This window comes from Pyxicephalus adspersus, chromosome 2 (genome assembly GCF_032062135.1).
Source record: "Pyxicephalus adspersus chromosome 2, UCB_Pads_2.0, whole genome shotgun sequence".
Taxonomy (NCBI): Eukaryota; Metazoa; Chordata; class Amphibia; order Anura; family Pyxicephalidae; genus Pyxicephalus; species Pyxicephalus adspersus.
Genome location: NC_092859.1, coordinates 157689585 through 157714366, shown reverse-complemented (window position 1 = coordinate 157714366; position 24782 = coordinate 157689585). Strand labels below are relative to the sequence as shown.

At 39.1% G+C, this 24782-nt stretch overlaps 1 protein-coding gene across 1 annotated transcript in view; it reads left to right on the top strand.

Moving 5' to 3' along the window:
• GPAT2 (glycerol-3-phosphate acyltransferase 2, mitochondrial) overlaps window positions 1–24782 on the top strand; it is a 49555-nt gene that overhangs the window by 11840 nt on the left and 12933 nt on the right. Inside the window, exons 8-13 of the mRNA XM_072402850.1 lie at window positions 1–110; window positions 5814–5895; window positions 7901–8113; window positions 8185–8292; window positions 12585–12670; window positions 20011–20111. The exon at window positions 1–110 is cut by the window's left edge and continues 6 nt beyond it. Of these exons, the coding sequence (XP_072258951.1) occupies window positions 1–110; window positions 5814–5895; window positions 7901–8113; window positions 8185–8292; window positions 12585–12670; window positions 20011–20111 (700 nt within the window). The remainder of the gene's footprint in view (window positions 111–5813; window positions 5896–7900; window positions 8114–8184; window positions 8293–12584; window positions 12671–20010; window positions 20112–24782) is intronic.

Sequence of the window (24782 nt, the reverse complement as noted above, 5' to 3'; positions counted from 1 at the left end):
ACTCATCCTTCATGGCTGGATGGCTTACTGGTCCCTTTCGTTTTACACTCCCAAAATATTAAGGTGCCCCATGTAGCCTGGGACAGGACGAACTGCCCCCAATTACTCAGGTATGTAAGTGTAGCTGGTGTTATAATTATAATATACGGTTTGTATGATCAGCATTCATTTCCATTTCAGCTGGGGTTCTGCGGAACACTTAGGCTTCCTCCAGAGGTTGATATGGGATTCTATCTTCTCTCTCCTTTTCTTTCTTATCCTGATCTTCAGCCATCTTGAGTGGCTGGGCCATTATGACATAACTCCTGCACAGGTGGTGGGAATTCATTGAGTCCCAGCACAGGTAGCCAGGAGAGTTCGGGTGTTGATCAGGCAGGTAAAAATAGTTATCGGAGAAGGGATATCACTTATAACTGCCTGCCTATCAGAAGTTAAAGTGGGATGTTAGTTTTACTTTAGGGGTTAAGGGTTCCCTTGGGGTAAAATAACAGAAAAAAACAGGACTACAATAAAGTACATGCATACACAAGATAAAAAATAAACAATTAGCAATAGGTCACAAATTCCGCAAAGAGCTTAGGTATGATTTTAAAATTACCATTACGACCCCTCAACTGTTAACCATAGATCTGTATACTGGATCGGACCATTTAGTAAAGGTTTCCCCAAAGCCAGTTCATTAAAATTATGTTGAAATACAGATTTGTTTTTGTTGATTGACACCTTGGGGTTTCTCAACCCACAGGCAGAAATGGGACTAAGTGGGCTATTGCTGAGCATTTTGCAAAAGCATTTTTTTCTGATCCGCGTAGCTATTTATATAACAGTTCTAATTGGAAACATTACCTGTGATCAGCAGTTGATTGCAAGAGGAGTGCTGATGTTGAAACTGAACTTCAGGCACTGAATGTTCATTTAAATAAATTCCTCAATAGCCCCACAACGATATAAATCCACTTTGTGAGCACCAAATGCCCTTCAGAAAAAGTCTGTGAAAAAAAGCTATAATGCCTTATAGCTGAGACATCAACACTTAGCTCTCTTGATCATCTCCCAGATGTGTTTAGTGACTAGTACATTACATTCCTCTTTTGACAGGGAAGGTAGAGAAATATGTAGGCACCACTAAATACATTTTTTTACTTTTATTTATATAGTGCTGACATATTACTTCATAAAGTCCATAATCATGTCAATTTTTGAGCAGCCAATTAACCTAACTGCATGTTTTTGGAATGTGGGAGGAAACCGGGGTACCTGGAAGAAACCCACACAAACACGGGGAGAACCTGCAAACTCCATGCAGATAATGTCCTGGCTGAGATTCCAAACTGGGAACCAGCGCTGCAAAGGCCAGGTGCGAGTGTTAACCACTCCTCCTTCTGTGTCACTGTTTGTATCTGTCATCTGCAGCCCCTATTTTTTATACAATGCTGTGTAATATGTTGGCGCTATATATATGAAACATGTGATGGCAAATTCAGAGGGCATTTGGCAGCATCTACATCAATTTTACTGGGGAAAGGAATTAATAGGCCTGGATAGAGCCATAAGTAATTGTGTTGTTACTTTGATTTGAAGCTCTTTATTTGGGGTCCAGGCCTGGAGTGTACTAGAAGGAATGGGTGGTCCGATCACTCTATCCCGCTTCCAGGCTGGAAACTGAGGGTGGCTAGAAAGCGCCTTGCTATTTATTATTAACAAAAGTACATACCTGAGACCGGTGGGAGTGGGAGCCTGATGTCAGGTTGCTAGGGGCTTCTTTGAGCAATTAGCAGTTTGTACCTCCCAGGTCAGATTAGGTGACACCAATGATCTTTTTGGCTATCTGTAAGGGTGACATACTTCCCAATGACCAACAATGTAAGAGGCATTCTTCCCACTGACCACCGCACTAATGTACTGTGAACTGTAAACATAAATATACCAGGGGTTCTCAAAGACCTAAAGTTATTTTAGGGTTTCCCCCATGGTTGAGATAAACTAATCTATATAAAGTAGCCCTAACCCTCTCTCCCCTAACCACTCTCCACACACACTTAAAGGGCAGGGGAGAAAACTGCACTTTCAGTATATTACCCAGTATACTTGGGTAATCTAGCAAACCTGGATTAGATCTGGTCCAGCAATTGAAAACATCAAATGTCAGACGACTCCTAGGAAATCCATTCCAGGTTTGTTGGCTCACCCAGCTTCACTGATAAAAGTGTATCTTCTCCAGCCTTAAAGAGCTTTAAATAAGGCCTGATGGGTCCACTGTTTGTTAACATGATGCTTCCTTCTGCACCTGCACAGCCCCATTCACTTCACTCCCTTTATTCTTGTCTATTTTGTGAATGGGGCTGTACTGCTCAGCTGTGGGCATTAGAACGACATTGGATGTAAACAATCGTTGGACTTGGTGCTTGGATCTCAGTAAGCATTGAGAGTGGGCAGTTTAGGTCAGTGTAGGGGTGGGCAGGATTATGGCAACTTTATTTAAATTACACTTATTCTTTACGAATCCTTCATTTATTAACGAGGCCGTCTTTAAAAATGCAGATCAGTCCTGCAGAGATGTATTAAAATGATCCTGACTTTAAAGCAGGTTTGGGAATAATGACATGTATAAGGCACCTGGGAACCTTGGATTAAACGTCTGAATAATGAATTGTGTGAGCGCTATTTGTTCTGCGGTTAGGGATTACTGATCGAGCTCCAACAGTTTGCTACTATTGAGTGAATTTGAATTGAGTGAGTTGGACAACGCATTTGTTAAGTAAGTGGCTGGGCACACTCATTGTTCATGTTTCCAGTGGGTGTACTTAGCTCCCTTTATTTTTCCAAGGGTATATGAGTAACGATTTCTATGTCTGGGGATCGTGTTTATAATTTTATATTTCTTACTATCTGTTGGTCCCTTCGGGGGCCCCCGCTATGCCGTAATCTTCAGAGATTTGTTTTCAATGTTTTTACAGCAATTTATAATAAAGAAAATAGATTTTGTGTCGCGCTCTGTGGCCATGTGTTTATTGTAGTTCTGTTATTCCTATCATTCTTTGCAGAGTTGCACTAATTGGCCAATTATGTTTGCTTTTTTGTAACAAAAAAAAAAAGCCGTGGGTTTAGCTCCTGCAGTACAATTATTCTTTTGTGTTTAATTATTAACATGTTGTAAAGATTCAGTAAAACCTCTCGTACCCATCCCGAAGGTAAAGGTTAATATAATATTTTCGAATTGTTAAAAGTAAAAAGTTGCATTAAATTGTTACTCCAACCTTCTAGTCAGTCTCACACATTTGTACTGGCTCCTCTTGGACTGAAGTGGCTTACCTTGATTTCACAATGTACATTAGAAGCTGCAGCAAATCACATTTAGCTCATTTGCTGGCTGAAGGGTATCCAGCATTATCTAACCCCTCCCTCTTCAGCCTGACTGTCCCTGGTTCTACCTCTCATTATTTGGATTTGAGCTTTTTCAGCAACATACACACGTCAGATGATTGTCGTCCGATACCAGCCTCAGGGCTGGTCTTAAATGAGAATCTGACGTGTACAGATCCACGAACGACGGAAGACGAACAACCACAATGGAAGTAAAGGGAGGAGAGCTTGCTTGTTCTCCCCCCTCTCCCTTCATAGAACAAAACGGCGCTGTATGTACAACTCCCGTTCATTCATCTTTTGGCCTGTGAAAGATTGTTTCCAAGGACAAAAATCTAATGTGTGTACATAGTCTTTGCATCCCGTTTGGGCATTGCCCTTTGATATTCTGCATACATGTAACCCCATAATTGGTCATGCTTGCCTCAAGTGAGAATCTGGTATGTGTACAGCGGTCACCCAATGTCATTCATCCATCTATCACAGTGGATGAATGAATGGCAATTGGGATCAACCATGATAAATGTCAGTGGAGGAGAGCACAGTGGCGGAGAGCACCCTCTTGTCCTTCCCCTCTCCAGAGCAGAACAAGCATTGTGTGCTCTTTCATCTTTTACTGGAAACGAACATGAAAGATCTTTTCTAACAAAAATCCTATATGTGTGTACATAGACTCAGGTGTATTATAGTTTGATAAAATAGTTATAAGAGGCAGATTTGTGAATACACAATGTGGGGTCCTGTTATATAGGCATATATATATACACACAGAGAAAGTACAAGTACATACAAACGTATAGCATGACATCAGCTATTACAATGTGATCCAACTTTCCACTATACAGTGAATATAAACAAAATAAAGTGAATACAACCCAAATATAGGCGACATAATATGAAATCTACTGTTACAGATATCGCATAACAAGACCTAAAGTCTGACCCCATACTCAGCTATCTATATAAGATGCACATTATCTGAGTAAAATACTCAATGTATGTAGCCCAATTGAATAACAACCATGATCCTTGCAATACCTGCATTGTAAGAACAAAGAGAAATATAGGGAAAGGGACTAAGAAAGTAGATAAAAGAAAATGATGGGGAAGAGGATAAATGGGGGGCAGGAATTATGCATTACAGCAACCACCTGGTTAGGCCGTATGTTTAATCAACCAGCATTTGATAATAGGGGCGCGCCATCATATCATATATTACCCAGTGATACAGCTTGATTCCAAGCAGCCGTATCTTTTATTTTTTTTTTAATTTCATTATAAGTTTATATACGGTATAAGTTTGTTATAGTTTAGCAAACAAATGTTCCATCAGCTGAACATCCTCCACACAAGTTCCCAGCACAGAAATGGAAAGATGTTTCCTTTTATTGATTAATTGAAGAGTTAAGGTGCGTACACACTTCCAATTTTTATCATTCAAGACGAACGAACGATCGATTGGGCAAAAATCGTTCGTAAAAAAAGTAACCAACGACGCTGACGAACGAGGAAAGTCGTTGGAAACGAACGACCGGACCGGCGGATCGGATTGGACGACGATCGTTGAACATCGTTCGTGTGTACGGTCGTTCGTTGATCGTCCATGGTCTGAGCATGCGTAATGAACGAACGTTCGTTCACTTTCCTGTCGTGCACATAGTTCCTCTATCGCTCAAACGATCGATCGTATCTATTGTGTGTACAATATCTACGAACGATCGTGTCGTTATCTCTATGTACAGGATCGGTGCTATACGATCGTTCGTAGATATCGCGCAGGATCGTTCGTTGTTCGTTTTCCAACGATAATAATTGGAAGTGTGTACGTAGCTTTACCTTTTTACTCCCAAAGATGTCCTGTAATCCACATGTTTACAGGAATTTCCTTGTGCACCTGGACTGCAATGTTCTGCCAATAGGAAAGGGCGCTTCTGTTTGCATTTCCTTCTCTCTGTAATTTACAGAATGATAGCGGTAGCGGTGCCATGGATTCCAATTAATCCCAGCTATGCAGACGGCCTATTGTGTGTGCACGGCACTATCCCTTATAGCCAATATGCATTCTTTGTGCACTCCCATTGAATGGTGGGAATTGTAGTTTCTGCTGCACAGGTAGATGTTAGGTGCAGTGCATGTTGAGATCCTCCCAAAAACATTATTGTTTTTGGACTTCATCATAAAGAAAGAACACAATTTAGGTATATATAAGTCAGGCTTCATTTTAAGTAAAGTTTTTGGACAAACAGAACTGAGGATGAACAGGAAACACAACCAAAAAAAATGCAAAGTGTGACCTTTTCCATCTACAAATAAAACTAAATGTACAAGGGCACTACAAAAAAATTATGAATTTTAGTCAATAAATGGAATCATTTGTTTTTTTTTTTTTTTTTTACTTTCACAGATTTACTTTTTAACTCATCAATTAAAACTTATCAATATCCTTCCAGATCCTCCCTGCAGAGATTGGGCACCGTCTTCCTGCCTCCAGAAGGACAATCCAGGCACCTCACTAAAGCCGTCTTCTCTGCGGTGAGATTCAGATGTGTCACTATGACCACCTAAAGCACTTTGTTGGGTAGAAGTGTTGTTTTTCTAATGTATTTTACAATGTGACAGATTGTATCACTGATCAGCCATAACACAGACAAGTATGATATATATCTACATCGTTTTCTGACTCGCGTCACCACATTTCATTGTGGGCTGGTCTCTCTAATTGAACTTTTGTTTCTCTCTTGTGATAGTATTTACATCTTTTTTAACATCTGTCCCTGACATTCCTGTAACAGAGTAACTGCACTTTTGGATGCAAGGTAGTTCAAATATTAGCACACTTAAAGTTGAACTAAAGTAAAAATGAAAAAAATCACACTTATTTTTAAACCTGATCCATGAGGAGGTTTCTTCAATCGGGTCTCATGTCATCCTGGTATCCTTCTTCAGCCTGGCGTATGAAGCGCCTGTCGCTGCCATTTTCTTCAGTCTTCTTCTGGGTTCTTCTACGTCTGTCACTCAATCTTGCACTGGGGAAAATTCATTCTGTTTTGATTGCCGCGCCATAAAAGTGTAGTTGTCTACCATTTTATGTAAAGTAAAAATGTTGAGTTTAGGTCTGTTTGTTTTTTTTCCACTAAATTTTATTTATTTATTTATTTTTTAAATAAAAAGAGGGCTTTTTTACATACTTCACATATCCCAGGAGACATTGGGCTGCTGCTTCTGTGCATGCCGGATCTTAGGCTTGCACAGAAGGGGCATATTTCCCACATTGTAAAAAAGAAAGTGCTCATCTCACACATGCATAGTGAGATTGGCATTTTTTTTTCATACATTTATAGGAGTAAACTTCACCCAATCTTGCACCAGCCCAGTAAGCGATTGGGTGACATAAGCAGAATCAGAAGGAAGATAGTGGCACCCCTGGTTCCTCTGCACCGGGAGGAAGAAAAAATCCAGGTCAGCTCAGGACGAATGGAAGCCAGCTGTGGCAGGATGGCGGGCTCTGCGGAAGTAAAGCTAATTATCATTTTTTAAATGAATGTTTTCATTGTTTTATTGTCTGTTTTGTATTGCACTGTTTTCTACTTCTAAGTTGTACCGTTTCTTTTTTGCAGACATTAACAGTAAGTTTCAGGTCTGTTGAAAGAGCAAAAAAAGAGTTGTTCTTGATTTTAAATAAAACATGAGATAAAATATGGATTTATAAACCAATATCAAACAGTTGAATCAGCATTTGCTATGTAAACAATATTATTGTATAATTTTACATAAGTACAATATCGATTTTTGTAACTGAAAGCTTTGAAATGCAAAGCTTTGTGAGATAAAATAATGAACTCCTGAGAAATAATTTGTGCTATTGTATGATTGTATGAATAGGCACTATTGTATGATTCTATGTAAATCTCTATTGTTAAAGCGGAACTAAAGTTAAAAAAAAAACACACTTAGCTTTAATTCCGCAGATCTCTCGATGGCACTGGATCTTTCCTCAATGTGGTCCTGCGCCATTCTGAAATTGTTTGTTCGAGCGCAGAGAAAGCGACGGGCGCCGCCATCTTCGGTCTTTTTTTCCAGTCTTCTTGCTAAGTCACCCGATCTCGCATTGCGCAGGTTGAAGATCTAGTGACGTAGCCGGCTGTAAAGGGGAAAAAAAACCAGCCGATCTCACGCATGCACATCCTTTAGTGGAAAAATGTTCAGATTGGGCATGTGCAGAAGGAGCAGCCAAGAGCCTCCCGGGATGCATGGCGTAGGTATCCCACGAGGCTCTGTGCTTCCATTCAGTAATCAAGACATAAAGGGAGGTGCTGCACCTTATTTTGTTTTTTTTTTTTTTTTTTTTTTTTTTATTTAAAGACGGGTATTGCAATGAAATCAATGAAATTTTTTCTTTATATATGAGGGTTGTCTACCCTTTTATGTAAAGTAAAAAAGTTTGAGTTTAGGTCTGCATTAAGGTTTACCTTGTCCCTGACATTGTATACATGTTTTCCCAACAAACTCATATAATTTTTGCTTTATCTTTTGGCAGTATATGGAGACATTCCTGGCAGATGGACATTCTTTGCTGGTGTTTCTTGAAGTCTTGTCCAATTCAAGTTACCACACCTTGTCTCCTGTTGCTTGTGAATGGGTCGGGACCATGATTGCATCCATAGAGTCTGGAAAAGTGCCAGATATTCTTATAGTGCCAGTGGGGATTTCCTACGATAGCCGTCCTGAATTCTTCAGTGGTGGAAGACAGGTATATTGTTTTATATTGAAGAAATGGTTGACATCCTTTCACCATCTAACCACAGTGCTATTTTTTTCTAGGTGGTTTCAGCTTTTAAAGTGTTTTGCTTTGTAATGTCCACCTTTTGCCCCTGGATTGCAACTCTAGGCTGTGCACGAGTCGATTTTGCTCAGCCCTTTTTATTACAGGTAAATCATTTGATTATTATGGTGTACATTGCTATTAGAAGTCTCTACACAAGTTATTTTTATCACATTTTATTGTAAAGAATAGGTTGTGCATTTACTATAAACAACAACTAAATATAATAAAAATTAACTAAATCTACCTAGTTTAAATATATATAATATGTGTTAAAGCAGACATAAACTCAACATTTTTGCGTTAAATAAAAAGGTAGTTAAAAGAAGAGAGAAGAAAAGAGAAGGCAAGAAAGAGTATTGAAACACAAAATACTTTTTACAATAGTAGAAACAAATTAATATAGTATTTCTGTGATCTTAATTCTATACATAGTCCTACTAAACTTGTACAAAAGACTTTTGTGGACATACATAGGTGTCTTGTCTCATCTCCCAGCGTGTTGCACACTAAGGGGCTTCTTCAGGGGATAGGGGAGACACATATAGATAGAATTAGTCACTATAAGTTATAATTGTGCAGTATTCAGCTAAGAACTGGTGTGAAAATCTGTAGGAAGTAATAGCATCTGTGTAGGTGAGAAGTTAAAATCTTAATCGCAGAGAATATTTTAGGCTCGAAAAGTAATTTTTGAGAAGTTGATGATTGAGAGGAGAAAGGCTAGGTTTGAAATAGCCTTCCTTTTATATTAGAGAAAGAAAATTATTTTGTCTCTGTCTCCATCTTGTTCTTAACCAACATTTCTTAGCAGAAGTATCCATGGGAAAGATAACAAGTAATCTTCTTCATTATGGGGGGTTGTGAGCATTTTGTAGAGCTACTGTAGTTTTTCTTCTGGTCTAATGTGTTACTAAGAAAAAAGGCACTGGTCACCTGGAGAGGTGTGAAGAGATTCCCAGGATATCAAGGCCATATATTGTTTAGGGGCATCAATCACTCAGGATTCCTGAATAGTCATTTATCACTTCAAACCTTTAATTACCTTTCTGTACCACCCACTTTACTTTTTTTTTTATAAAAAACATCATCTTTTTTGTATAAAAGAACAGCAACTCTATGGACTGGTGTCTGTGTCTGTTCTCTTACGATCATAACATTAACCTAGCAGCTAATATTAATATTCTTAAGAAATCAATACATTTCCTTGACAGACTGACGGCAGGCATCCCGTTTCTTAGCATACTACTACAGTTGAACAACTAGGGTCTCTATAGACCACAAATACCCTTCCGATAAGTGCTCCTGGAACTGTCTCTTCCCTAAAAGAACAGTTAATTACATTGGACTTTGTACTTATACTTACAATAGTGACCTTTCTGGATTTCGATCAACTATCATCTCCATATTTTAGTTTCTACTATACTATCTTATTCAGAGTTCATTTTGGCATCTAGATCAATTATAATGAAACGGAAGGATATTTCATACATAGCCTTTCTCCTCTCAATCATCAACTTTTCAAAAAATACTTGCCATGCCTAAGATATTCGCTGGGATTAAGATTTTAACTTCGCACCTACACAGATGCTATTAATTCATAGCAGATTTTCACACCAGTCCTTAACTGAATACTGCACCCTTATAACTTACAGTGACTATTTCTATCAATGTGTCTCCCCTATCCCCTGAAGAAGCTCCTTAGGGTGAAACGCTTCGGAAAATTAGACAAGACATCCATATATTTCAACAACAACAAATCTTTAATTTAATTTGTGTGCACTAATATAAAAAACTAATTGGCTCTGCAAGGTGGTTTTTCTATACTCTTAGTGACCCTTTCCCCTAAGCACTATATACATTAAAGGGTAGTCAACCCCTTTATGGAAAGTTAATTTTTTTTTTTTGTTTTTGTTTTTGTTTGTTGTAAGTGCAACACCCTTTTTTTTCAGGAGGCTATGGCTGCGTCTTCTGTGCATGCTGAATGGGGACATTTTTTCACTAAGGGGAAAGGGATGATCTCACGCATGCGCAGTGCGAGATCAGGTGGTGAAGGAAGAAGGCGGAAGAGAATATAGAAGATGGCAGCGCCGATGCGGACAAATAGGAATTCTAGGACGACGTGTGACCACATTGAGGGAAGGACCAGCATCATCGAGGGATCTGCAGGATTAAAGGTAAGTGTGCTTTTTTATTTTCAGTTTAGTTCCACTGTACTTCCCATCCATTTAGGCACAAGGGTCGAGATTTTCTTTCCCATGTCTAAATGGCCCATATAATGACACACATAACTTACAAGCAACAAAAATAGCTTTTACTTAAAACAACATTAATGTGTCATTATTAGGAGTTCAGATTCACATAATTGCCTAATAGCAGGCATTACTAGGTGCCAGCATGTATGTTTTTCTTTCTGCATGTAGAGACACAAACATTGAGGCACAGTTCTCTTCTCAGAGGTGCTGAGCTGTAAGGAAACCGACTGACCTCAGCTAAACTTATTTACAGTTCCTACCTTGTCTCAAGTTTTTTTTTTTTTTATATTGCCTGTACTACTTTTTGTTGGGTGCTGAAGACTCTTTGTAGCCCGTTTCCCTGGATTTCATAGGCGCATCCTTATAGGTTATAGGTTAAGGCACCAGGATTTTCTGCCAAAGACTCCCGGATGGCAGCCTACAGGTTCATCCTACAGGACAGAAAAAGTTAGGGGTGGCCAAAATCTAGTTTGGGGCTGGCTTACTTGGTTGACAGATCATGGCAAAGGTTGGGGCAAGATATAGGTTTAATGTCCTTTGCAAAAGTCAAGGCAGGCAGGCCAAAGGAAGAGACAGGCAGCAGGCAAGTGATTAGTCAGATCAAGCAGAGTTGGTAATGGGTTGGTCAAACACAATAAAATGGAAGAGGACATAAATATCCTTCTGATATGTCTGTGTGCATACCCACAAACTGAGTGTCACATATCCTGTGAACACCATGCACAAACCCCCAGCCATAGCCGAAAAGACCATTGGTGCTACTGGGGATAGAATCATCCAGGACTATAGGGAAAGGTTCATCTTGTTAGCCTACCTTCCAGACCATCTGCAGGATCTTCCATTGTGACCATTTAAAAACCTGCCTCAAGTACTTTCTTGGGTCACATTCCCATGAACATTTTTTCTCTCTCCTCAAATTGGCTCTGGAAGGCCCAACATGAACCCTAAAGTCCACCCTCAAGAAATAAGGCCAAGTCATTTTCCTGCATTTGCCAGTGGTTTTGGGTCTTGCCCGTATGTGTGCTTTGTTACAGTGTTTTTTCCCTCCTATGCTGCAATTTCATTTTGTTCCAATTATGGTGGATGCCATTGGCTGTTGAATTTTTGACAGCTAGTCAAAAATTTGCTGGTAGCCCTCCATTTAGCCTGACAGGATATTTTATACTTTATTGCAAAGGTACATTGGTTAGGGAAATACCACCACCAAAATCCATATAAAAGAAGCCTTTTCTATTATGTCACAACATTTCTACAACTAGTAGATCAACATTTTAAAAACCTTTTTGGCCACTGACTGAACGGATTGGTTTCCGAGTCATCAGTTTAATTGTGTCTGACATCTGGGTGAATTTATATCTTTGTCAGCTTAATAACTTTACAGCCAACATTATGATATTAGTGTGATAAACCAAAAGGTGCCTACATGTTTCATTTCTGCAGGCAAGGCTTTAGCACTATTCCTTTTGGCCAATAGGGCTGCCTGTCATAGTGAGGGACCAATAGAGATTTGTGTGGGTGGAAGGATTTGGAACTGGCAAAACAACACAGAACTTTTAAAACTTTGTTGTTCAATACAGCTTAGAATTCACTGGTGACCATGAGATTTTGTCAGCTATGTGCACCTTTAGGTGCCAGCACTCTTTTGCTACATACATGCAGTCATTTTTCCCGGAGACAAATGGTTGTGCTTGTCTTGGGCGAAAATGTAACCTGTGTACAGTTGATTGATACAGAAGGATAGAACAGCACTGTATGTACAGAGCTCAATAATTCTTCAATCAATGGAAGCAATCAAAAAAGATGTCTCCAGCTACCATAATATGATATCTGTATGGGTCTTTAGTGACAGATTCTCTTTGAAACCAGGAAAGGACAAACATCTAGTATTCTGTATTCTTGTAATCTACCTTTCTTATTAGTATTCCTTTCAGCTTTTGTAAATTTCAATAGTTGATATATTAAAACAACGTAACATTGGTTAGATTGTAAGCTCTTCTTTAGGTGGGGTCCTTTCCTCCTCCTGTCTCAATGTTTGTCATTTGCAGCTCCTATATAATGTACAGCGCTGTGTAATATGTTGGCGCTATATAAATACGGTTTATTATTATTAATAATAATAATAATAATTTGTTGCCTTAATGTTTCAGGAATACATAAGCAACTACACATGGAAGCATTTGGCTCCAGTCCCTTGTTTGCGAGATGCTCTTCTGCCTTATATTCTAGGAGCAAGGTAATGAAGAAAGTAAAACAAATAATGTCATTGTGTCAATGTGTTTCATTAAATGTTACTATGGCATAGTAACATAAAGTGCATGGAAGGTCTGACCCTTTCTGATGACATGCCTCCACTTCTTATTTGTTAGCTTCATAAAGCAGTAAAGGTCACATCGTGTTGGAGCAAAGCCTCCGAATGTTACCAGCAAACATTGTCCGAGTTCACTGTTATTTACTGTCCAATATGGTGTAAACACTTTTTTCAATTTTGCTGCTGGTCTGAATTTTTCTGCTTTGATTTTTTGAAGATTTAGCTGCAAGAATTGCCTAGATTTACCCTAAATCAACACTAATAGTGGCTCAAACATATTTCACTAATTTTTCACACATTTTCATTATTAAAATATATGTAAAGGCAATTTACTATTTCTGTTTTAGTTGTTTGTTATTGTTTTGCATTCTGAATCTCTTTTGGAGAGATTTAATCCTTCTCTTTGGTCCTGATGATATTTGGGATCAGGTTTGTGTTTATGCTACTATGGGTTCTGCACTTTTTAGGTTTGTTAGCAAACCTTTGGTTATTTGGCTGCAACAAATTTGTAACCCCCGAATGCTTTGCATGATTCTTTAAACTCTGCAGGATTCAGTGGCTGGTAAGAACACCATAAATCCCGGCTTTCTAAATATGGACAATTATGTCACTTGGGATTTTGTGTGCTTACTACAGTTCATGTAGCAGCAGGTATGTGTACAGTTCTGTCATGTAGCAGCAGGTATGTTGCTACAGACCACCCTAATATATCATATTGGAACAGCATTAACCGGGTACTCATGAATTTTTTTACATAAATGTTCCTAATAATCCTAAAAAGTGCGCAATTTCTTCATAAAACCCCCATGGACTTCTAAGCCACCTCTCGAACATATCACCTCTTCAAAATATTTATAAAATATAATATGACTTGCTAAGATATATACAGAGATATATCTTTAATATTCAACATGTAAACAAACAGTATACATATCAAGTCTCAAATTTCAACGCGTTTCGCAGAATCTGCTTCTTCAGAAAATTTGAGACTGGTATTAGGCTTGAAATAATAATCTCATTTCAACAAAAAAAAACATTCGCTGTCGCCCATTCTGGAGATGATATACTTCCTAAAGGAGTCAGATAGGCAGCAATTGCATCCGCAGACCACCCCTCTACCTTCCTTTTATTTGTATTATAGGTAGGTCAGACAGGTAATTTCTCCAAAGTCATCCATATTCACATAGCGATGTCCCTCTCAAATTTGTTTCTTTGCTGATTGGTATTGTCACACTTCTTGCAGTATTTCCCATATAGAATTTGGTGGCTGGGGTTTTTGGCAGATCTCAGCAGAAAAAACAGCTGCGATCTGCCAGCAACCTGAGCCAACTATATATATTATATTCCTCTAATATATATTAATATTAGTAATGTCTCCTATCCAGATGGAAATACTTTTAATATATCAGCCCCAATTTAAACCATTGTTTTTTAATATAGTGCAATAAAAACAACCATATTTAGCCGAAGGACATTTTATTTTGCTAAAATGCTGCCTAATAATATTAAACTGGATTTATATATTGCTAACATATTACGCAGCGCTGTACAATAAATAGGGGTTGCAAATGACAGACAGACAGTGACAACAGGAGTAGGAGAGGACCCTGGCCCGAAGAGCTTACAAACTAGGAGGTGGGGAAGTATCACACAATAGGAGGGGGAGAAGGAATAGGGGAAGTAGTGAGGGTTTTAGGAGACGGGAAAAGATGGTTAGGCAAGTTTGAAAACATGGGTTTTGAGGGCTCTTTTAAATGTGCAGAAAGTAGAAGCAAGCCAAAGAGAACGAGGAAGCCAATTTCAGAGAGTCGAGACAGCTCTAGAAAAGTCTTGAGAGCCGTGCGTGTGATGAGGTTATGAGTGAGGAAGTCATTAATAGGTCATTAGAGGAGCGAAAAGAGCGGCTAGGGGAGGATTTTTTCTAACAATCAGAAAGGTAAGTGGGACAAGAACTGTGGAGGGATTTGAAGGCAAAGCACAGGAGCTCAAATTTCATTCTGACTACCATAAACAATATTATTTTTAGTAAAATGCTTGTTTTCTCCTTTTTATAATTCCTTCCTGGGGTCCAAGTCCTGGGGGCAAAACTATTCTCCCGAGGCTTGCTATAGGTGGAGTTCGGCGTTAGATTTTGGACCTGGGCCATCCAGTGCAGTGTTCGCCTCAGAACTGTTGTAAGCTGGGAGCAAAGAAACTGTAAGCAGGTGGTGACCCCTGTATTGTGACCCAACTTTTCAATAACCACTCAGAAACATCTGGGTGGTTACTGAAAAGTGCCGGGTGATGCACCCAGCTAATAAGGGCTGGGGAGCACATTGCAGTTTTGTAAAAAGATTACATGCGCTTTCATGTATTACGTTTACTAAGAGAGGAATTTTATTGTACCTTAAAATAAAGTAATTATATTTTTTTTATTGAATTTGAAACTATTCATGTTTTCAATACCTTTAAATTCCCCCCATTATATATGTACATATACTTTGCGAAAGAAAGTTTTACATACTCTGGAAGAACCTTGTGATGAAGAAAATTGTAGAAATGAAAAAGGACAACACAATGAAATCTGTCACGCTAGTGGCATATGTAGAAATAATAGTTGATGTGTCAGAAGCAGAACATTTCATTCTATCTTTTTTCAGGAGTATTTACATGCCCACTGGGGATTCACATTTGAAAGAGACTTGAATAATAGGCAGAACTGCGTCTGTGATAAAGACGGAAGAGATTGTGAGAATAGTTGCCAGCAATTTTGTCTCTGTGTTGTAAATGTGCATTACTAAGTATTGTTAGACAGCCAGTGGTGGTCAGTGGTTGTCCGCAAACTTTAGTCAACCAACTATTTCTGGAACAAGGTAGGTTAGGCATTGGGAACATCTCTTGTGGTGCTCGGTGTATCTGGAGCATGCTGACCTTTCCAAAATGATTTTGAAAGCCCATTATAGCAGACAACTGACTTCCGGCTGCCCTGATTTGTGTAGTTTCTGATGGCTGATATCAGATAAAACATTCCCAAAAAGTATTCAACTGCTGTTATGATGACGTAATTTCAAATGCACCGAATACAAACGTCTGGACCTTTTGTATACTACCTGTGTGAGAATGGGGGTTCTGAAACGATTTAAGGGGAGCTCTAGGCCACTGATAAAAAACACGTTTTAGATGAAAATATTTTACCCGCCAAAGCAAAAAAAAAATCTTTATGAAGCCTAGACATTCATTAACTTCTGGAGCAAGCTGTGCTTTGATATGCAAAAAGAAACAACTGCAAAGTTTGTTACAAGAGGCTTGCAGAAAGAGCTCACCCGCTAAGATCATCCACAACGTCGCTCGGTATGTCTGATGTCTATAAAGCGTACCTCCACTCACAATTTTCACTTTACATAAAAGGGTAGTCAACTAGTTTCAACTCCCTTTTTCTTTTTTAAAAGAAGGGTGGTGCACTGCCCCCTAATTCTCGATCGCCTTAGCGATTGAAAATGAATGGCAGCGCAAAGCCTCACGGGATACCTGCGTCATGCATCCCGGGAGGCTCTTGGGTGCTCCTTCTCTGCATGCCTGAGCATCTTGGGCATGCACAGAAAGAGCCTTTTCGTGAAAACATTTTTTTTACAACACACGTCACCCAATCTCGCGCCTGAGTCAGGTGACGTAGGTAGAAGAACCAGGAAGAAGAGGAGAAGATGGTGGTGCCCGGAGTGCTGGCACTAAGACGGATGCCGGGACGATGCAGGACACGAAGGAAGAGACCTCTGAACCGATCGACAGCCCTGAGGGATTAAGGGTAAGTGAATTTTTCTTTTGTTTTGGGGGCCTTTTGAGTTTAGTTCCTCTTTAACCCGGAGACTACCTGCACCTATAACAGTGATCATTCATTTGTAAGTTGTCAGGTTTGATCAATGTGTAGTTTGAAGAGTTTTTTTTGTTTTATTCATAGATTTTTTTTTTTTCTCCGACCTGCTTATCTGGATGGTGATCCCATGCCGTACACCACCCCAGTATTTTACTTCCTGTTTATTCTCTTCAGCAGCAGCAAAGGAGTTTACTGAAATGGTTCTGCCTTCTCCTCTGCCTCCGGCTGCATCTCCTGCTTCCCTTTAATTGTGGGGTTTCCACCTCCCATACCTTTCTTAGCATCCCCAGCACATACACTAAGGCTGCCCAAGGGAATTTTGTGCTGCAGCCAATGAGCTCAACTCTGGCTTTAATCATTGACTGCTAGGACGTTATAGCCTTTCTGCTCCCAATCACCAGGTACTTGTTGTAGCATTACGCTGGGCTGACCTACTGCAGGTGTGTTTAATCGTTTAACAGATTTATTGTTTCTGACCCTGCGATTGTATGCTGACCTTATGCCTGTGACCCCGAATCTGCTTTTTCTTTACTCTTTGATACCTTGACCAGCAGACTGATCATTAGTTTATGACCTCTGGCTCTGTATTTTGGACTCTTGGGTACTGCTTTATCTGTGGATAGCCTGGTTAGTGACCCTGTGCTGTCCCATGTCCTGCTCCTGGTCCCCTGTCAGTCCTTCTCAAATGCCATCTTTTGCGTACAGAAGTCCTGGGGCAAAACTATTCTCCTGAGGCTTGCTATAGGTGAAGCGTGCGGTGTTAGATTTGGGACCTGGGCCATACAGTGCAGTGTTTGCCTCAGAATTTTTGTAAGCTGGGAGCAAAGAAACTGTAAGCAGGTGGTGACCCCTGTATTGTGACCCAACTTTTCAATAACCACTCAGAAACATCTGGGTGGTTACTGAAAAGTGCCGGGTGATGCACCCAGCTAATAAGGGCTGGGGAGCACATTGCAGTTTTGTAAAAAGCTTCTATGCTATCTGTTATCTGGCCATCATGCTGACTTTCTTTTGTTTCAATACTCCAAATCACTCGCCAAAAACAAATAGGCAATACAATCATTAATATGTTTAGTAAAGGCTTCCCTTGTGTAGTTATTTAAAAAATGCCACATCCCACCTAAATTGAGAAATATTGCTTGGCAATCAAACCAACAAAAAGGGACTTTTGAGGCACAAATCATCTATGAAATACAGATATTTATTTATTTCAATATTAAAACCATGATACAAATATACAATGCAGTGTATTCTTAGCAAAAGATAATCTCAGTCCAAACTTTCTTAAAACTTCCAGACAGTTAACTGTATATTTGTCTCTATTGATTATTGACATGTTTGGCGGATCAACTTTCCTACTTCTTCAGGAGACAATGAGATCTGTAAGCATTCATATTATAGTAAGATCGACTTTTTTTTACAACAATCTTGTGAAACTACTTTTTCATTTGCCCAAACACATACAACGACCCGTTTGGATGTTGCAGGATGCAGAAGTTCTGCAGTTCCCTCTAAACAACTTTGTTTTCCTTCAATGTATGAATAGATTGTTGTCTCAATACTGTCTTTGTTGGCCCAGCTCCTCTGTGTATCCTATTACCTTCCTCATAATCTTCTCATGTAGTTCCAGGGGAGGAATGAAGAGAGATAATATAAAGCTGTGTTTCTCAAACTTTTTATTAACATTGGGGAACCCTTAAAATTATTTTCACATCTTCAGGGAACCCCTTATTACTTTTAATTACGATATCCACAGCTCACAGTATATTAGTGTGGCGGTCAGTGGAAAGAATTCCCTTTACAATGCTGGCCAGTGGGAAGAAGAATCTCACCATTACAGATAGCCAAGATATCAGTGGTGTCACTTAAACTAACCTGAGAGGCACAAGTTGCTCAAGGGACCCCCAGCAACCTCTGAAGAAACCCTGGCTGCCATAGAGAGTGACTTGAGTGACAAATGTCAGGTATTTAGCAACATTCTCAAACCATTAGGATGTTTACATTAGAGTAGTATCTACAGGTAAACATGCATTAAAAATGTTAAATGCACATATGATTACTATTATTTTTGATTTGGTGACCTACCATCATCTTCGGTAGGGCTGTGCAGACTGCAATGGGTAACAATACATTAACAGTTCTTACTTATACAGTAAGGATGTCCAATGACACAGCTACATACCTGTACATGCATAATGAAAATAACACCCAAAATTACTACTTAGGTAGGACCGTTACAGCAAATACAGTAGCAGTAGAGGAAGCCCCTGTCCTTGTAAGCTCATAATCTAGAATCATTTATGAAGATCGTCAATAAAATGAATGGTCTGGGGACTGTGTCTCTTGTAACAGTGGTTTCAGACAAAGGTGGCCTATTTACAGACACCAGACGGACTTATTTTCCGCCAGCTAGTTGTAGATAGTAGTATTCTATAAGCAGTATTCTCCGCATCAATTTTTTTAAGCTTTAGGTGGGTGGTGGCCCCGGTATTGTGATCCATCTTTTTAGTGACCAGCCAAAAACAGCCAAGTGGTTACTGAAAAGTGCCGGGTGGTGCACCCAGCTAAAAGGGTCTGGGGAGAACACTGATCAGTCAGTAATGACAGTCTGTGCACTTTTCTTTACACACATTTACTAAGTGAGACTTCATGGTAGTCTGATCATTCACACTTGTTGTGGTAACACATGCACTAATGCACCCTAAATATTATTTTGGTGCAGTGGTAATAATTTAGAATAAACAGGACTTCGTCGTCTCTCACAATAGCATACTGTGGTGCATTTTGTGGCGCACTGCACTGCATCTTAATGGATGTGCTGGGAAAACACAGCCTAATGTGGAGGGCCCTTGGTAGACTTTAAAGGTCTGAATCAGGATTGGATTTAAAGCGGACCTAACCTCAAAACTTTTACTTTTCATAAAAGGGTAATATAATTTAAGGTAAAAAAAAATATTATTTCTTTAAATGCAACACTCTATTTTTTTTTTTTTTAGAAAAAGGGGTGCAGCACCGCCCCTTTCTGTCCTGTTCGCTGCAAATGGGAGCTCAAAGTCTCCTGGGATACCTATGTCACACATCCCAGGAGACACTTTTCTTCAATGTGAGGCTAAAGGGTCCCTGAAGACATCAAATATTGACATCCTCCTTTGTGAAGTGACAGATGATTGCATAGCTATGACCTATTTTTCATCCCTCTGGTTTAGGTTGGAGCAAGGATGTTGACGCTGTGCCTACTGGTCATCTAGACTTGGATGATCCAACGTTGGTCTCCGTGGGCCCTTACTGTGTTTGGTGGGAACTCTGACAGCCCTTTTCCTCTTCCCCATGAACAAAATGTTGTGTTTGGTACTTTTTCTTTAGATTTACTGACACAGAGTAGTCAGTAGTAGCTTATCCTCTTCTTTCTTTTTAGGAAAAAGATGTACGATGAGACGGCAGTGGGTAACCAAGCCAGCACACCTGCCCTCCAGGAACAAGCATTACTGCAAGGCTTCTTAATGCATTCCCTCAGAGGTAAAATACTGCCAGTCACTTGTTTTGAACAATGCAAATGTTGTAATGCTGCAGGCGCCTTTCCCTCCATACACTTCTTCATATTAAAGAACATAGCAAATATTTATTTAAAAAAAAAACATTCCTATTCACAAATCTTAACAAAAGTTTTTTTTTTCCTTCTTGAACATTGATGAATTTTCAATAAACCTACTATTCAAATAGGTAAAACCGTAGGTAGGGAAAAGGACGAGGGCTGAAACTGGGTTGAAAACGTCAATAATAATCAAGCTATGAAGAAAAAACAAAAAACATGGCTTCTGTGAAAATCTGCCTCCGATCTCTACAGGTGGCCATTTTTCTGTCGATTCTTTTTCTGTAACAGTATTTCTGTTTATGAAAGATGGACTAAAAAGAGGAGGTGTCAGGTTTTGTGGTTTTTCTGCATTAGAAAATTGAAAGCTCGATCTGATTGCTAGGAATAATGACTCCAGCGTGCCTTTTATACAAGAAGCTGGGTGATTCTGTCTGGCTGTAAGTTTTTCAGGCAGACACTTATCCATGTGAATGTTCCTGCTGTGTAATTCAGTGCTTTGTTTTTGGAATTTTGCAGCTGCCTCCTATAAAGCTGATTGGATTGGAGCGCAAGTGGATGCTTAGAGGTTAAAGTTTTATTCCTTTAGATTCACTTCACACTTTATTGAATCAGACTCGCTGTGCTTTCCTGTAGTGGTAGGCAGGGCGGTGCTATTGTTAAAAAAAAATGAGGGTGAGTGCAAAGAGTTGGAGACTTTGCATTACATTGCATGGGTGACTTTTCAGAAGAAACTGTGGTTGGGAATATCTGATGTAAAAAATAATCAGTATATACATTTTCAGGAGATAATTTAAATGGCTATTTTCCAGAATATTTTCTTGATAAATGCATAGGGGAAATGCAGCTTTTTTAATGAATCAAGAAGCAAACAAAAAGAGAAAAAACAGTGTTTCAATTTGTACATGGAAATAGAGCAGGTGACAATAGGAACACAAGGGGAAAGGGCCACCGTGTTATGACAATTGGTGTTTTAGTACTTGGTAACACATGCATATAATATCTTCTTAACTTTTGCCAGCAGGAGAGGAAGCGAACAATAAAGGAAACGGCACAAACTTGCAGTATGTTTGCCTAAGTGGAATTCATGTAGTTATTTCATTCACCTTTGTAAAGGAAATCACTCATTTCTTGCAAATAGCACCCCATTTACATAAAGAATACAAATTTACTTACTCCTTAGTCACACATCTGCAATTCATAGATCTGTGAAGAAAATCACTATTGTTATAGTCTGCTTTTGTAGAACAATATCTGTACTGTATCTGTTATGTACTAAGCAGCTCTTTTATGAAAGGTTATACATAACCCATACAGTATTGTTTAGAAAATGACTTGTTAAACAGCCACATTTTATTCCTTCCATGCTTACATGCTGCAACTTACAAAACTTTGTCAGAACAGCTAAAAGTCCAAACTTTCCGACAGGCGAGGCTATGGTTTCTATCGAAGTAAGTTTGGTAATTTTTTGCTACCTCATACCTCAAAATATGGTCAAGGGAGGTATGCTCATGTGTAATGGTGGACATTGGCAAATGCTGGTGCAGTAGTGGGCATTGACTAATGTGGGTGCAGTGGGGGGTCAGCTGTATAGTGCATGCGTCAGTCTTTTACATTACTTCTGCTTCAGAGCTGAGTCTGCTGGAAATGACATTATTATTATTATTATTATTAATAATATTAATAATAATATTAAACAGTATTTATATAGCGCCAACATATTACGCAGCATTGTACATTAAATAGGGGTTGCAAATGACAGACCAACACTGACACAGAATTAGGAGAGGTCCCTGCCTTGAAGAGCTTACAATCTGAGAGGTGGGGACATTTTCCTTTATCTTCCAGAGATGAGACCGGAACTTTTCAAGCATTGCCGACCACTCATTTTCCATGTGTTCTTGTTAGCATGGGCATCCTAGTGAGAAACTCCATACTCATGTCTGCAGCATCCTTGTAGATTTCAATTACTTTAGGTGGCCAAGAGTCACAAGACCCTCCAATAGCCCAAGCGGGAGTGCGGCACAACTTTTGCTTTTTGGGTTCTCATTTTTAAATATTATTCTCCCTGCCCAAACTTTTATGAGGAACTTGATATCTTTGGATCTAATTACATTTATTGTTCTTTTAGGTTTATAATTTTAAGCAGTTACAATTTGGGATTTTTCAGGTACCATAAATTGATTTACTCTATGCAGTTAAAAATTCATATAACTTATTAATTTACATATATATGCAACATAAAAAAAACATCCCAACACATAAAGATGTTTAAGGGAAATTTTCCCCAAAGAACTTTTTGCCTCTGAATTTGTAGTCCTTAACGTTGAGCTCCTTGGCGTGTTTCACATTTTGGCTCCTTCAGAAGGCTCAACTTCTATAAATGCATAATCCAACATCAGAGAAACATTATACAAAAATTCCATTTACCTATATGAGGCAAAGTGAATTGTCCAAGATTTTGTGAAGTTTAATGAAAGTTTTAGTGAAATTAATGTATCTCTGTTGTTTTCAACAAATAGCTAAACGGTATATTAATCTCCCTTCCATAGTAAAAGTCACCACAATGTGCAAATAAATACATTACTGATATGCTTAGACTGTCACAAAATTTTCAGCGGTAATTTAATCCTCAAATGTCTCTGACCTTAACAATATAAAAAATGCTCGCTTCCAAATAGTCTAACACCATTTCTGTTACTGTTGTGTGTGTATATGTGTGTGTGTGTGTGTATGTATATATATATATATATATAAATAAATATATATATATATATATGTATGTGTGTGTTACCTGAAGTCTCCTTCCCACTCAACAAAACTTGTAAATGTAAGCAACCTCTTACAGGTGGTAGTCAGACCTGCAATCACCTGACAATTGATTAGTTCTGGAGAGAGAACATGTCAAAGAGAGCCAGGGGCCTAAATTAATTCTACTTTTACTGGACTTTGATCTGACACTGGTCACTTACTCTAGGGAAAACTTAATGTTTATTCTTTGTTCATGTGTTGGAGTTAATAGGAGTAGGTAGTTCACCCCTAAATTCCATTTGAAGTCTGAAGTACAAGCAGTGCCTTTGAAGCTAATCCCTCATACCAGGTAAAACCCATAAAATCCCCTTTAAAGTTTACAAAGACCTGTGTATTTGCCAGTAACGTCCACCCATACAGCTTCCTGAATTGTAGTGACACCCCTGCTGCACTAAAATCAGAGCAGTTGTCACTCTCATATAGGCTATGCCTGCTTGCACTACAACGGGATGAGGAGATATTGAAGGTCACTTCCGATACACAAGCTTGCAGCTTTGAATAATCTGTGCTGAATAATGTAGCGCACTGAGGTAATTTGTACCTGCTGCAGTGACAAAATTTGACCTTTATTTGCTGTGACCACATTGAGAAGGAACGGAGAATTCTTTAAATCAAATTCAGAAGCAACTGCAATTGTTTACTATTGATGCAAACAGAAAAGTTAGCAACCTAGACATGACAGTGTGGGATGATTAGCAAAGTATCTTATGTGTTCTGCATAATATACCATAATTTCTTCTTTCTGGAGAATTAAGTGAAAACAATTATTCATATATTTTTATTCCAGCTTAAAAATAAGTATTTCCCATAGCCAAATAGCTTGTACATGATATGGCCACAAGCAACTGTACCTCTATAGCACTACTTCCATTAATACAGAAAGTTACAATTCACTTGTCATTGGCCATTAAATAATATAGCCATACACAACAGCTTGTGTTGGACTAGGATAGCAGCCAGATCATCCTACATTTCGGCCATATCCATGCATGGCCAGTTCTAAATTGGGTATTTGCTGCTCAGGACTGTGTAGGGGACAATAGAAGCAGTCATGATGCGATCACTGGCAGCTGAATTCATTGTACAGAGCCATTTTACGTTTTATTTGTCAGATTCTGATAGGGCGAAGGGGTTTGCTTGACGTCAGATGAAAGGGAACATGAAACTCACAATGCATGTTCGTGGTCACTGATCCATGTTGGTCAAGGCTGTGCAAGTGTAATGATCAAAAGTGATGACTGGTGAGTCGTATCTCTGCCCTCTGTCCCAAGGCATCAGATGCGTGTTAATCTGCACTCTGAAATATCTTTGTCTTTATAGAGGAACTAAACCCTGCATTACTCACTTGTCTCAGTTCTCTTGCAGTGTGTCACCTTCTTCTTTCTTCTATTCCAACTTCAGCCATCTTTTCAGGCCAGACTGGGATGACATACCTCCTGCGCTCCTGCAGTTCATTCATTCCCAACATGCTCAGAGGAAGCCGGGAAAATGCATGCGCAGATCAACTTTTTTACCAGTGATCAGGCAGGTAAGAGAAATTATTGCAGAAGGGACATCGCCTGCCTCTTTCTGTAATAATGCAATGCCTGATCGTATTTTCTCATTCTAAAATTTAAAGACAAAATTGCCAGAACACATCAAGCTAAATGTACTCCACCGAATGTTCTGAGCTACAAAACCATTAAAGACACACTTAAGTGTAAGTAACTTGTTTCTCCTTTTGCAAATCAGTCCCATTGACTAAAGATCTAAGATCTCTCTTTGCTTGTAATGACGATAAATTATTA